Genomic DNA, 15,655 nt, shown 5'->3' on the forward strand with positions numbered 1-15,655 from the left:
CATTTATAATTCGGCTGTAGTCTAGCGACTCGCCTCTGTCGTTGGCGCCTGACGAGCTCCCGAAGGGCCTAAACCCCTGACAGGAAACCCTGAGGCGACGGCTGAGGAGAGGACCCGCGGACCGGGATGGGGGGGTGGGTGAAGCTCCCTGCGGAGGCTCTTACTCGTACCGGACACCTCGGCGCAACGGGTACGGGCACACAGGCACGTATATACACAGAGACATAAAGATAAATACAAGCACGTACTTTGTACGGGGGACGGGCGGCCCGCAGGACGCCCAGGCGGGGATGTTGGCGCCTGTCGCAATGCGCATGCGCGTCGCCTTCCCGCATTGCATCCCCTCCGCGGCGGTAGGGGGCGCTGTGAGGGGCGGGGCGGGGCGGGGCGGGGCGGGGCGGGCGCGCGGCCCTGCCCCCGGCGGCCATGGCCCTTCCCGGCATTCCCTATGAGCGGCGGCTGCTCGTCATGGCGGACCCGAGAGACAAGGCGCTGCAGGATTACCGCAAGAAGCTGCTGGAGCATAAAGAGATCGACGGTCGCCTCAAGGAGTGTGAGCGTCTACTCCGGGGGTGATCGCTGTGGGGATCGCCGTTGTTAAGAGCACCGGGGAAACCCTGAGGGAAGCCGGTGGCCGTCGAGCCGTTGCCGGCGCTTCGTCATGGGCCGGGCCTAGCCGGGCCCCGCGGGGCAGCGGCCGGCCTGAGGGGAGGGAGGGCGGGCAGGGGCCCTGTCGGAGCGCTGCCGGTCGCCGTGACTGTTTTCTTTTCCCCTTGGGAGGGCCCCGCCGGGCAGCCCTGGGAACCCCCCTTGCGTTGGGGTGGGCGGGAGGGTCAGGCCCTGTCGCCCCCAGATCGAGCCGGGCCGTTCTCTTTCCTCAGCCTTCCCCCCCCCCTCTCCCGTAAGGTTCTTCTCTCAGCTTTTATTTTCCTGATGCAAATGTCCTCTCTTACATCTGTCCTGGCAGTAGCATGTCCCCCCGTACAAAAATCAGTGCTGTGCAGAAGCACTGGTACCTTTGAATTTGAGTTTTTTAGGTTCTAGATTGGGTTTTTAGACGCCTTCTGCAGAGATTTTTTGCTAATAAGAGACACCGCTGTGTTGAGGGTGGGCAGGCTCTGGAGTTGCTGAGCAGGGGCTCCGCTGTGCTCGCAGAAGGGAGGCTTACTGGGTGTGCAGATCCCCCACAATCTAGCTCTAACTGCTGCTGTTCTGCTGTAAAAGGGCCTGGTCACGAGTTACTCTTGGATTGAATGTCAGCAAAATCCTGTGTTCCTTTCCTTTTTCTAGTAAGGGAACAGCTGAAAGAGCTCACCAAGCAATATGAAAAGTCAGAAAATGATCTCAAGGCCTTGCAGAGTGTCGGGCAGGTACGTAAGAGAAACGAGGTCATAGCATCCTGTGGTGGTGGTTGACAATGAACTTGCCTGGAAGTAGCGTTTAAGTCCATTTTTGGTATCAAGAAAGACTAAGCGGGAATGGTACAGCTAACAGAGGAGCTGTACCGTCAGGGACAGAGACACTGAACATAGGGGTTAGAGAGGTTTCCTGTGTTTGTCCTGGTTAACAGGGATGTGTTAAAGAAATAAAAGTACTGGCAAGCAGTGTGAAGCAAGAGAAAGAATTTCAAAGTTGACAGTCATCTTCCATGTGCTGAAACACGTTGAATGTTATTTTGCAATGGTAATTTATCTGTAGGCTAATACTGTGTTTATTCTTCTGCAGATTGTTGGCGAGGTTCTTAAGCAGCTAACAGAAGAGAAATGTAAGTACGCTGGACTGTTACGTTCTTTGAAATGGTGAAAATAAGCTTTTGTAGTTAAAATCCAGCTAGAGATTTGGAGGAGTAAACAATTACAAGTATTGGTGATCTGACTATTGGCAGAAGAATGTAATATACTGGATAGTTCAGAAGCGTAATTCAGAGCAGTGAATCAAGTAAATTTGATGTTTTTCTTTGATCTTCTCTCGCCAGTCATTGTGAAGGCTACAAATGGACCAAGATATGTGGTTGGCTGTCGTCGTCAGGTAGCTGATCTATATGAATATTCATTAAAATTTTGCTTTGGTCTTGAATATTAGCATTACTTTTCATAAACTGGGTCCTTAGTGGGATTATGTATTTTCTTCTTTAAGGTGTATGTGGCTATTTTATACTGGTATCTGCTTGTCCTCCCTCTTTGTAGCTGCTAGTAGTGTAACTTCCTAGTAAAGACAAAACAGTCCACAGCATTCGTGGAACCTTGCATGTGTTTTATTCTTTTCACTGATTTGAAGCTCTGTCTTTCTGCCGGATTTTGAACTCTCTAAAAATTAATCCCTATGAAAATTTATCAATTGTGTAAGGTCCCCGTTGCTATGTTGTGAGCACGGTGTATGACCATTACTGTCATAGAGCTGAGCTTTAGATTTGATGTTTTGTAACTATATGTTTTATGTAGCTTTTCACGGATTTTTTTCTAATGCTTTTGCACTCCACTTCACTAAATAATTATGGGGGGCAAGGCTCCTGTTCTAAACACTTTGAGGGATTTTTAGTTGTCCTTAATGATGTTAAAAAAAGCCATGGCACTTCTAGTCCACAGGACAACAGCTTTTTGATCTACAGCAAATTCTGTAGAAGTAAAGACACTTTAATAGAGAACCTTGCTTCCAGCGTAATCCATCTGCTGTAGTCAGCAAGAACCACTTAGAGGTACTCTTTGCTTTTTATTTTTATACAGAAGTATAAGGGATGTAGTGCAGGCATGGTTTAAAAAATGCTTGTTGGTTAATTGAGCACTGAATGTGACCCACTTAGAGTAATTAACACCTGTAGATCAGCTGTTCCTCACCAATGCTGCCCATTAAGTAGGAACCACAATACTTAGTGCAAGTGTTCTGCAACTGCAGAGCTGTTGGGGGAGCAAAAGTGAATCTCTATTTAGATTTTATTACACTCCTCCCTGACTTTGAGAAGTGGAAGCAAAGAAGAATATATATGAAATGTTAGACACTAAGGTGTCTCTGAACAGAGAACAGCGATCCCAGGGAAGGATCATATATACTGAGAAGGCAGCAGCATTTTATGTAGTTATTTTAATGCACAAGTAAGTGTACGATCTTTTAACAGCTGTGACCTCTCAGTGCATCTTGAACCAATTCCTTTATGGTGGAGAAAGGTAACTGCAGTTGAGCTTTTAACACATCATGATTGTAGCATGTTCTCCTATATTATGGAAGTTGTAAAAAATAGAAATTTCTTCAGTAAAAGGAGCACAGGTGTAGTATTGATGTTAGAGGTGCTTTTCTTAGTCTTTCTGAAGAGAAACTGTCGATCTTGGCAGAATTTTGAACTCTTACTGGTTCTATGTAAAGAAGGAAAATGTGTTTGCAAGACTAATGTGCATATGTTTTGCGGTACCCAGAATCTCTGGATTAGCTTAAGGTTTGTACATGGAAGTTAAATTGAAGAACAATGTAATAGAACTCCAACATACAAAAGTTAACCAACTCTATTTAGATGATTCAGCCAAAATGGTACTGTGGTGGCTGTAGGAGCTGAGGGGCAGCAAGCAAGTGGCAGAGCGGGGAGCCTACTGTACTTTGAAGAATTTAAAAAGAGGGGCAGAGGGGGTGTTTCTAGGTGTCAGAGGAATTCCTGGTAAAGGCCCACAATTAACAACACTTAGCAGTAAGCAGGGAGCAAAACTCATGCAATAAGTATTTTCCTATGCCATTGACTGTCAGTGGATTGTGTATTTCTCAGTAAGGATGGACCTTTTCTCCTCCTTTTAGAGAAAAACTATTTGAGAAATGGGGTACCAGTAAGTGTGTTAGTTCTTGTAGTATATATACAGATATCCTTGACTTTCGTCGAGTGTACCGATGAGATATGTTTTTGGTTGCATAAAACATCTGCAAGAATTGGTAGTATTGAAATGCTCTTTAAATACATAACTTTAAGCTTCATCCCTTTCAAGATGTTGTGGTGCAAACTCGCTGTTTTCTTTCACCAGAATGAACAAAGTACTTTTCTGGAACATAAGTATGCTTAATTCCACTTTGGAGCACATGAGGTAGTCTTGAGGTTCAGTGTTGAAACAGAGATAAATGCTAAGGAAGAGGTTGTGCTTGGATGAGCCTGGCATTGCAACATATACACATTTCAAGTTTATTCTTCAGTAAAAGCACTCTTCGATCTTAAAAGATCCTTGGCTTGATACCAGAGACTAAACAAACATATCCATGATTGTTTTCAAAATGTCAAGGCAAATCATTTGCCATGGAGTGTTTCATGGAATAGAACTAGGTTTTGATCAAAGTGCTTGTGGCTGTGCTGTGACCCTGTTTAAATTGAAACAAAATTACTTCCCTATCTAAAGTGCATTTCCTAAGGAATTCAAGGTCAAGTGTTTCTCTTTGTTTTCTTCCCACTGCAGAATAACATAAATCTATTGGCCAGTGTTGAATCTGATAGAATTTCAAGGTTTTACAGATTTCTTAAGATTAGGCAGCTGGAAAGAGGTCTTATTAGTGACCCCAGGAAGGGAGGGGTGACAGCTTGATCCTGAACACTACCAGAGACTGAAGAGCCCGTGTGTGCAAGGGACCTTATAAATCCCCCTAGCGGGAACAATGGGAAGCTTCAGGCAGTCCTTGCAAATGGTTGTCGAAATCCCTGTTTTTCAGACGCCATGTCAGTAAAGCTCAGAATAAATAGGTAAATAGGTTTCATATTCTTCAAATGTGGATTGGGTACCTTTTTTTTTTTTTTTTTTTTTAAGAGAAGAAATTAGAGTGGCAAGGTAATCTCTATGATTGTTGTTCAAGGTTGTGTTGTGTGAGAGGTGAGGCTGCTCTCCTAGACAGGTTTCTTAAAAACAAAATGAGAAATGCGAGTTAGTTGTTTTAATCCCAGCAGAATTTAGCAGGGGGTACTGGAATAGGACTGCTAATGTGTTAAAAAATCTCATAAAAGCGGAGTAAGCAGACAAAAACTGCTCAGGCAGATGAGTAGGGCATCTGAGGTAAATGACAGCTAAAGAGTAACAACTAGAATGGCTGACTTTGAAAATGGGATATAACTACTTATGTGAAAATGTGCAAATGATGGAAGGCTTGGAGAAAATAGGTTAGGGGCATCTATTTGCCCTTTCTGTCAGTCCAGAAATGAGAATGCCGTTGAGTAGAAGGGTGACAAGTTCGGATTCAAATGGGCGGGCTGTTCCATGTGTCCTTAAAGGAGAATTGCTTAGTTGTTCTGAAACAGCTGGGTCTGTGCTGTGTTGAACAGAAGGGAGAATTAGATCTCTCACTAATCCAGTCAGATTGACGGCAGTAAAAAAGAAAAAAAAATTACAATCTAGAAAACAGTATTTATTTTCAAAAGTAGCAGAGGTAAGTTAATGACTTGCTGTTCAAGATCTATTTCAATGTTAACAAAAATTATTGTGGTCTGTTAGTTTTTCTGGTGTCCAGTTGTGACAACCAACAGGTTCGTTGGTCTAGGCCAGCTCCTGGATCGCTTCTCCTGAAGTTCATGTTCCCATGAAACAGCAGGCCAGCTTTTTACAAGTTTAAGCATTCCCAAAACCAGTGGTGACAGGGGCACAGAGTTTACTAAATGAGCTGCTTGGCAAGGCTCAGTGGCTTTGTTTTCTTCTTGTGTGTGATGGAGCAAAGAGTGCAAACTACAGTAAACATCTTGGCTAAAACCAGACATTGTTTTGGAGTGTGGTTCTAATGGAAATACCTTCTTTGTGACTAGCTTGACAAAAGTAAGCTGAAGCCGGGGACAAGAGTTGCTCTGGATATGACCACTCTGACTATTATGAGGTAGGTTTCTGCTTTACGACTGCTCTTCTGCTCATCATGTAAAGGAGGGGGGGAAAAAGTGATCTGAGTAGGTTACACAAAGGTTTGAATAATCAGTTCTGTAATATTTTGTAAATGTTTTCTGCAAAGCAGGGCTTAAGGAAGGACCGTTACTTTGAGGGAAGACTTATGTGTCTATCATATATGATTTAAAAAGAAGTTGGTTTTCTTTAAAAAAAACAGTTAAAACTTGGCATTTTCAGCAGTTTTTGAAGCTTTTGTTTAGTTTAAAACTTGAGAAAGTTGGCTAGGTTTGGGGTTTATTCTGTTTTTTTCAGCAAACATTTGTCTTGTTATCAAGGTGGGAAGAGAAGAAATCATTTTCATAGTTGCTGTAAAATTTATTGCAATAACTTTACAAATATGTCTGCACAGTGAGAAATGTCTACTCTTAACTTTTTTCCAGATATTTGCCAAGGGAAGTGGATCCATTGGTTTATAATATGTCCCATGAAGATCCAGGGGATGTTTCATATTCTGAGATTGGAGGGTTGTCAGAACAAATCAGAGAGCTGCGAGAGGTATCCAGTATTTCAAAAATGCTTACCAAATAGTGGGATGTGTTCTGAGTGAAGTTTTTTAGTACAAAAATGTCTTACTGATGTTTGTCCTAAACTATCGTAAGACAGACTGTTAAAGGATCCTATCAGATGAGCACTTTCCATGTTTCATTAACTTAGACCACATTTTCCTGTACTAGAAGATAACTTCTGAAGTGTTTAAATGTTTTCCAGCTTTGTAATTGTCTTTCTAACAAACAGCATTGTGATTGCGGGGTGCTGGTGCGCTCATACTGAAGTAATCCTGTTAGTTTGGGCATCAGTGCTGCAGGCTGTGCAAGCCTGCCTAGGAATGCGGGTGTTTGAAGACGAGCTTGTGCTGCTGTGAGCCAACTGACTGTAACAGAGAGTGCTTCTGTGCTGTGCACACACCTTGCAGCAGCAGAGAAAGATTATTCTAATCACCAAAGGCCAGTCCTCAAACTGGTTATATCTTATCTACTGTCACAGAAGTTCAGATTGAGATTAAAATGAAGAAAATCCTCTGAAGAGGGTTTGAAGGATCTGAGACCCATTAGGCTGAGGGAGTGCCATAAAGTCAAGTGGGAGGGCATAGATAGGATTGGTTTGCTGGTTGTCAAACTTGAATTTTGCACAAAAACTACTAGAATCGCTCTGGGTAGTGGTATTATGACCGCAGCAAAACATGTTTTGAGCAAAGAGCATTGAGAGAAACAAGCCATTGCAGAGCTGAAGTCTGAACAACAAGGGCAGGATTGTGGATCGTTCAACTAGATCAATCTGACATTTGCTTACATAACTGTTTCTCATACAAGATATGCTGCACGGATAAATAAGAATGCGGGTATCTGGAAAACAGCCTGGCAAGTGTACCATTAGCTTCCTGGGATTGCTGATCTATTTTAAAATGCAGAGACTCATTTTGTTTATCTGTCTCTTCACAGGTAATAGAATTGCCGCTTACAAACCCAGAATTATTCCAGCGTGTGGGAATTATACCTCCAAAAGGCTGCTTGCTCTACGGCCCCCCTGGTGAGTCTCCTGAAAGGGTAATGAATGCTTAGTTATCACTCTCAAACTGTGGCAGTAGCCTTGTTTGTTTCTTTTTGTTTGTTTGTTTGTTTGTTTCTAAATGTTGCTAGCATGCAAGGTTGGGTTACTAGTTAAACAGTTTCAGTCTCTTGTCTGTCCAGGTACGGGGAAGACACTTTTGGCCAGAGCGGTTGCTAGCCAGCTTGATTGCAACTTCCTAAAGGTAGTGTAATTTTACTCTTGCACTCACGCACATGCACACATGCTTAATCTGTTTGCACTCCAATCTCTTCATTCACGTGTCTCTTGCCTTTCAAAAGGTGGTGTCAAGTTCAATAGTGGACAAGTACATTGGTGAAAGTGCTCGACTGATCAGAGAGATGTTCAATTATGCCAGAGATCATCAGCCATGTATCATTTTCATGGATGAGATAGATGCTATTGGTAAGGCTAACGGCCTGGAGGATGGCTAGAGTCTCCTTTTAACGCTGAAAATGGCTATAAAGCCAGTCTGTCTTCTCCAAAGAGAGTGTGCATGCATGTTTGTTCAGAAGAAACATAGCGGGACAAGTGGTTCAGCTTCCTCCTGGAGCTATTAGAGCTAGCTTAGAACCACACCTGTTCGTATCTGGCTTGGATATTTTTGACTACATGAAAAAGCATTTTAAAAATGTGTCCGTTTAACTCTTTAAATACCACACCTACTTCCCCCCAGTTTAAAAGGGATACCTAATTGTCTTCAGATTTAGTATTATATGGAGGCAAAAATAAAGTACTGTAACTTAGGAGTTTGGTATGCTGCAGGTGGTCGCCGTTTTTCTGAAGGCACCTCAGCTGATAGAGAAATTCAGAGGACTCTGATGGAGGTGAGTGTCTAATCCCTGACTACGTACTTACAGTCCACGCCAAGTAATAATACAGATGTGAATTGTTACACTGTGATCTGGCTTGGTAGAACTTTTTCTGAGTTAATAATTTTAAGCTAGAAGTGAACTAGATGCTGCTTTTACAAAAGGCAGCTGCAAATCCTGATAACTCAGCCATGCATTCAACTTGGAGACTAATTGAAAGAAAAACTGCTGAAATTATTTGGGATATTTTCTCTTCTTACTGTGACTTTGCTTTGCTGCTGCTTGCTGCATCTTCTTTGAAGGTTTGGAGGGCCCCTCTTTCTTAAAGAAGGGAAAGTGGAGCTTGTCTCCTTTAGTCCCAAAGGCACTTACTCTATACAATTTTAGAACTGTTACAGTTTGATTTTTCAAAACTAAGAGGAGAAGTAGTTGTATTTCTTTGTTTCTGTACTAATTGCTCTGGTAAACAGGGTTGTGTGAAAGGAATTTTAAAACCACTGGTGACAATTAAGAATTCTGAAGCTAATGGGAAACTTCGTTGGCCTATGTTTGCAAACAGTTTGTCCGGTTCAAAAGAATGTGTCTGCCTTACATAAAGAATTAAATCACTGCGATCAAAGAGCAAGTACTTTGAATCTTCACAATGAAATGTCTCCGTACATGTGTATTAGTATTCTAGAGGCTGTTCTCCAAGTCTAATTTAAATGTCCTGGACTTAGTGCAATACAATCAAAATGTGTCAGCCAGCCATTGGCTCCTTTAGTACTTGTGCTGTTTTCATTGCCTTATTGTTTTAGGCAAGTCTTTCACGTTTGAGTTCTGCTTTGCTCAAGATCTTTTTCTCTGAGCAAAGCATTTTCAAGTGTCTCTCTTAAGCTCTTCTTTATTGCTTATAGAATATGCAGGGGGCTGTGGCCTTTCATTAAAAGGCTTGTAGCAGGTTTTTTTCTGATTTATCTTTACCGGTCATACATCTTGGTGAAAATACTTATGCAGAAAATAAGTACAATAGATCACACTAGGAAGGTTTTGGGTTTTTTAAAAACAAACTTCTGTTTTCTATTAGTTATTGAATCAGATGGATGGATTCGATACTCTGCACAGAGTTAAAATGATCATGGCTACTAACAGACCAGACACGCTGGACCCTGCACTTCTGCGGCCTGGAAGACTGGATAGAAAAATCCGTGAGTTACTGCTTCACAGTGGCTGGAAGGAGGGTATTATCCATATGAGCTGTGGTTTTTCACTTTTATTAAAGCTGTAATTCTTTCTAGATATTGATCTACCAAATGAACAAGCCAGATTAGATATTTTGAAGATTCATGCAGGTCCTATTACTAAACATGGTGAAATAGGTAAGTAGGAAGCTACCTGGATATCCTTCCTACTTCTGTTTGTAAAAACGTGAAGAGGGTGAGTTGTTAATGATGACTGCCCTTCTAATTCCTACCCTTACACTGGCCACACAACTTCCTCTCTTGGAATTCTCCTTTTTTTTTTTTTCTTTTTTTTTTCTTTTCTTTTAATGCATCCTGATTGAACTGCTGCTGAGTCTTCCTTTGAAAAGGAAAACTGAATATAAACCCCTGGAGCATAGTTGTAAGCTGGAAAATCAGCATGGTTCTCATCAGGTAGTTTCCTGTTTCTAAAGGAATACCTTAATGCAAGTAAACAGCATTTTCATTAGTCCCCCCAAAGAAAGAGAAATTGTTGCTGCAGAAGTCTGAAAACAGTAAAGAATCTTTAAAAGTCATGGAGAAACTTACTTTGGAGTTCGGAGATGGTGTAATGAAAACCTTGTTGTCTGAAACAAAGCTTGTCTTTGGTTAGTGGTGGAGAGAGCTCTCTCCAGAGCGTAAGGGGGAGAAGTATCAATCAGATAAAATGGGGAAGGTTTATTTAATGACTCTGTTACTCTAAGCTGACCAGAGTCTTAGTTTTACTGTGACGCTTCAGAGCTTTCCTCAAGAAAACTGTAATTGTGATTTGCCTTTAAAATGATGGTGGCTGCCTTTTATTTCAGTAAGGCCCCACAGACCTTGCCTGCTTGTTCCCAGCCCCATGCGACCCGCCCCCGCCTCTTTGCTGACATGAGCTATTCATGCAGCCAGGCAGCGCGATCTGGATAGTGGAACGATCTCGTTCACCATCTGGCTGCACGAGCAGCTGCAGCTCAACAGAGGGGGTGACTCGGGAGCAGGAATGAGCTGGGGGAGGGCGAGAGGGTTGAGGATTGCTTAATGTTGGCTTAAACGTGCATGCATGTGACTATAGTCTAAGATACAGAAGAAGCTCCAAAGCAAATCATGAACCTGAGATGAAGTACTTCATTCTTTTTCTCCTATCTTTGGGCACTGGAGTGGAAGCAGGGTAGGATCATTCCTTTACACCATTTAGCAGGGTGAGATGTCAGATGGGTACTAGCTAAATTTCCGAACGTGATGTGGGAAGACCATGATGCTCAGCTTTGAGATCCTGAAAGGAAGGCTAGAACTTACTGGCAAGGTGGGGTGTGAATTGCATTAAAATCCGAAGATAATGACCTGTTCCAGGTTCCAGCGTGAGATTCTCCTGCTCTAGTACTGGTGTCTGCAAGGTTTGTAAGTTCAGAGTCTTCAGTGATGTTCAACATTGCTTGGTCCCGTCGCTTGTTTTTTTTGACTTTCCAATTATTGGAAGACTTGTTTATAGGACATTGTGCTACATGGAATTAAAATACAGTTGAAGAATTTCTAATCTCTAGGGGGTTTTGGATTCTTAATATAAAAACGTTCAGTTCAAATGTTTTGAATTTCATACAGAAGGTAAACTGTTTTGAAAAGTTTTGCAGAAAAGTTGATTTTATTTTTTTTTAAATAATCAGCCTTGCAAAAATCAGAACTTGCTGGAGGCTCAACAGACTCAGTGTTTTAGAGATTGATTCTAGAAACTATAACCATAGCCACTTTTTTAGTAAATATATGTGCATAAAATACAAGGCTTAATATATCAAGACATTAAATGCTTTTAGTAGATGCAGTTGTTATGAGTGGAAAGGGACTGAGTTATGATCACTTGGAGATAAGTTTCTGGTTTTATTACATCATTTAAATGATAAGAACATTGCCTTGATGTGGTTACAAGCATCAACATGAAATGCAAGAAAAGCTACGAGTTAGTAACTTTGGCATTTAATTATATAATATGAGCTTTTGGCTGCAATACATTTCTGTTTTAATGACAGGGGTAATACAGCTGATTATTTCAGTTGATTTAATTTGTCAGTCTAATGGACAGCTGTCTATTTGCACTGAAATCACAGTAAAGTGTTTCTTTGTTAGCTAGATACGTATTTTGGTGGCATCCATAATGGGAAGTGTGATTTTATTTCTAATTGACATTTGTGTTTTATGAATAGATTATGAAGCAATTGTGAAGCTTTCAGATGGCTTTAATGGAGCAGACTTGAGAAATGTCTGTACTGAAGCAGGTATTTTCTTAACTCTTAACTTTGATATGCTAAGTCTTGGTTAATGCTAAACACTTGAGCTGTTTCTCCGATACTTCTGTCAATGGATTAAAATCAGGAGGTCAAAAATATTTTGCTGGAACGCGACGCTTGTTCACTGATGGCTCACTTCTTGTATTCCGTTCTTAAGGGCTAGGTAGCATTTACTTAATGGAATGTTAGCACCTGGACAGTACCAAAATGCCAAAACGGTTGCATATTTCACAGTGTGTCACATGTGTCTGGACTGTTAAGCACAAGCAGCAGCATGGTGACATGCCTTGAACCTTTGATGGAACAACTTGAATAAAATCTCTTTTCTTTCTTCCAAGTTTCCTTGTGACCTATACAGTCACCCAGAACTTGATTCTTTACATGCTCCCTCTAAGGTTACAGACAAGTCTCTTATCAGGTCTGCAGATAACCCAGCTAGGCATACCAACAGTCCAGCTGATACGTGCAGATCTGCTGCCAGTTCGGAGCAGTGGCACTGCATTCATGTGACATTGCGCCTGCTAGTATCCCCTGCTGTACACAAGCTGGATCTGCACAGAGTTATGTGGATTTGTGACTTGTGTGGTATAAAAGATCTCTGTAGTTCAGGTTCAGCACGATGGGAGATAAAAACCAGCCATACCGTTTCTGAGCTGGAGCTGGCCTCTAACCACTTGTTGGCTGAGTATCGTGGCATATGTTGTACTGTCTCATAAGAACTAGATGCATTCCAGAAACAGCAATGGTACCCATTTTTCTCCTTTTTGCAGAGAATCCAAGTCTCTTAGTACCTGGGTGCTAAAATAGTTAATACTATTTTATGCTTTTTCCACATTATAATTTCATTGTACGCTTAGGGCTTGCCTACATTGGAAGGCTGAGTAACACAGTAAATAAACACTCACAGTTTAAAGCAAGTTATACTTTTCTTCTACCTAGTTCAGAAAGGGGACCTCACTGAAGTTTATTCCTCTTCCCAACACTGAAGACCTGCATGTGAAAGTCTACATGCAGATAGTGTAACTCGGATCTGTTCTCACTTTAACTTGAGTGAATCTTTATGTACTGTCTTCTCTGTACTCTTGCTGCAAGAAGCACCAGCTTATTGCTGTTAAATTATTTTTCACAGGTATGTTTGCGATCCGTGCCGATCATGACTTTGTAGTTCAGGAAGACTTCATGAAAGCTGTTAGAAAAGTGGCTGATTCTAAGAAGCTGGAGTCCAAGCTTGACTACAAACCTGTTTAAATTAACCATACAATTTGTGATTGACTGCACATGTCATACTGGGTTAATTGTATAAAAAGAGAGAAGTAATGTACCTCTTGATTATTATTGTAAGCTGTTTGTGTAACATGTAGCTAGTAATTTGGTATCACTAGTTGCAAGTTGGCTACAGGTGTGTTTCCTGTACAGTTCTGAAATACAATATTCATTACAGCCCAGGTTAAGTAAAATGTGTGGAGATGTGTTCTCTTAGCAATTACAGTGTGAATTTACAAATGTGCCTGAATGGTTTAGCAGACTTTAAGAAAGTCAGTTCATTTCTTGACTTTTTTTATATCGGTATATTTCCTTTCCCCAAACAGTTTATGAATAAAACTTGTTTAAATCTGCTTATCCTGGTGTACCTTCTCTGTAACTCTTGAAGAGAGTTGAGTTCTGTGTCTTCAACATTCGAAGAGCAACTTTTCTCTGGTGTAAGGATTGTATTGGAGTCCTATGCCTTACATACCAAATGGAGGCAACCCTTCCCTCGGGCAGAGGAGGGCAAGTGGTATTTATGTACTCCTTCACTGCTGAAGTCCGGGAAGAGGATTTAGCTGAGCTAGCATTTAATTCCTCAGAATGCAAGAAGTAAACAAGTCTTTTGAAATGTTTGCCATCTTCCCTTCTGCTAGGATAACTCCTATGCTGAATGCCAACTTATAGACAAAAGCATCTAAGTGGAGGTGCAGAAACTGATAGCAGTTTGATATATAAAAGTTTTGATTACAGCTTTTGGGGTAGTGGGGGAAATATGCAAGATGGATTTCCTTTCCAAGTTCCCCTTTCAGCTGCTCTGTAGCCAGGAACTGTCCAATATACTTTGAACCTGTGCCGCTTTAGACATGCAAAGTGGTGTACCTAAAACTTCTGGAGCTCTGAACAGAGCTTTGCTTGCACCTTACCAGGTTGGAATTTTGCTGTATGGGGGTTGCCTTTGTGTTCCCTATGAGCAGTCTGCTGCAGCTGTTTGAGTAACCACCGAAAAAAGTAAAAACATAGAGGCTAAGGTGTTGGTGTTCTTAAGGGCATCTGTTCACTATGCTTTTTTTTTTTTTTTTTTGCTTTCTGATCAGTTCCACCCCCAGGGCTGTGCATGCAGACTGACCAACTGCACTGTGCAACTTACCTGAACGTTGGACTGGAACAGTAGTGTACTAGACTGTACTTCTAATTATCCTAATTGGATTACTCTGGGCATGCTCAGCTGACAGACAAGTACATGAGATTAACTCTAGATTTACCAGGAAACACACTGCTTAACAGCATCTCCCTGTCAGTTTTAATAGCTGTGTGGTTTTATCTTTCCCCATTGCTGTGAGACAAAACAGGCAGCATAAGGTGGAGAACAATTACACCAGGACAGGCAACGATATTTTAATGTTATGGTTAATGGTTGTTATGGACCTTTTTTCTGGTTAGTAATGAAAACTTCCTATCGTGACTGTCAGAAGACGCAAATGCACCTCGTACAGAGCTGCTGGGTCTGGGTGCTACAGCCAGTGCGCATGGAACAATTAGAAAGTTAAATAAAAGTCAGTTTCTGAGCACTACAGTGATGTAAATAGTGAGCTGAGCATCTGGCTTTACCGTGGAGGAGGGTAAAAGGTGGCAAACTGTTTCCTGAAGCCCTGGGAATGGTTATAGCTTATTTTTGAAGTTTGGGCCATAAGCTAAGGCCACCAACACCTGTCCCTGTTCCTATTCTCAATGCCAGCTGGAGGTGGGAGCTGCAGTTTTACTGTTGCTTTCTCCTTTGCCGTTTCATTTTTTCTCTTTCGCTGAAAGGAAATTGCAGTTCTGAAGGAACGGTTGCTGAATGTAGTCATCGAAAGTTTCTCAAGGGGGAAATGAGCAAAGTGTTTAAATAGTTTGGGGTGGTGTCTTAAGAGTCCAGCAGAGCACGGGACAGGGAACCTCAAAAATAGGAAAAATAAGTTCCTGCCCCAAGACTGGTGTGTCAGAGGGCATCTCCCACGTGCAGAGAGGACCTGTTTGAAAATGACCCCGTTTGCGGCATCAGCTAAAATTTGAGGCAGGCAGCGTCAGCGTCTTTCTGAGGACGGATAAAACGAGCGTCTGCTTGCCAAAATGGAAGCGGTCTGCTCTGCGTGTGAGGAGAAAGAGACCACAAGCCATGGCAGGGCGAGGGGAAGGCGACGAGAAGAACATCTTGGGAAGCCTTAACGGCCGCGACATGGCGGCCAGCGCGCCCAAGGCGCTGTGGTGGCCAAGGCGTGAGGCGCTTCGGGCCTGAGCCTCGACCGGAGAAGCTGGGCCTTGATCGCCGCGAACCTGTGGCAGGAAAAGGGCCTGTTGAAGGGAAAAGGGCCTGTTGAAGAAGTTCTAATTAGGGTCGCGAGGAGTTAATTAACGAATTCGGGGCCGGGGGGGGGGGAGAAGCTAACGGCGCTCCCCGAGCCCGTGAGGGGAGAGCGAGCGAGCGCGCGCGCGCACGCCGGTTGGCGCCTCACCAGCCGCCGCGCGCCGGGCCGGGCCCCGCCCCTCCCCTCGGGCCGTTGGCGGCACCGCCCCCGCGCGCGGCGGCCGTTGGGGGCGGGGCGGTTGGGGCGGAGCGGGGCGGGAGCGGGAGCGGAGGCGGCTCCGCCGCCGCCGCTGGAGCGGAGCCCGGGGGCGGGCGGAAG

At 42.9% G+C, this 15,655-nt stretch overlaps 1 protein-coding gene across 1 annotated transcript; it reads left to right on the plus strand.

The window, feature by feature from the left end:
• The first annotated feature begins 405 nt into the window (after positions 1-405).
• PSMC6 (proteasome 26S subunit, ATPase 6) lies at positions 406-13,364 on the plus strand. The gene is made up of 14 exons (XM_075029482.1): positions 406-553; positions 1,291-1,370; positions 1,726-1,765; positions 1,976-2,028; positions 5,750-5,817; positions 6,263-6,377; positions 7,322-7,409; positions 7,571-7,632; positions 7,730-7,853; positions 8,214-8,275; positions 9,327-9,447; positions 9,538-9,618; positions 11,661-11,732; positions 12,874-13,364. Exons 1-14 carry the CDS (start codon positions 427-429, stop codon positions 12,990-12,992), a joined length of 1,212 nt encoding a protein of 403 aa, XP_074885583.1. The 5' UTR covers positions 406-426; the 3' UTR covers positions 12,993-13,364.
• The last annotated feature ends 2,291 nt before the right edge of the window (positions 13,365-15,655 follow it).

This window comes from Buteo buteo, chromosome 6 (genome assembly GCF_964188355.1).
Source record: "Buteo buteo chromosome 6, bButBut1.hap1.1, whole genome shotgun sequence".
Lineage (NCBI taxonomy): Eukaryota > Metazoa > Chordata > Aves > Accipitriformes > Accipitridae > Buteo > Buteo buteo.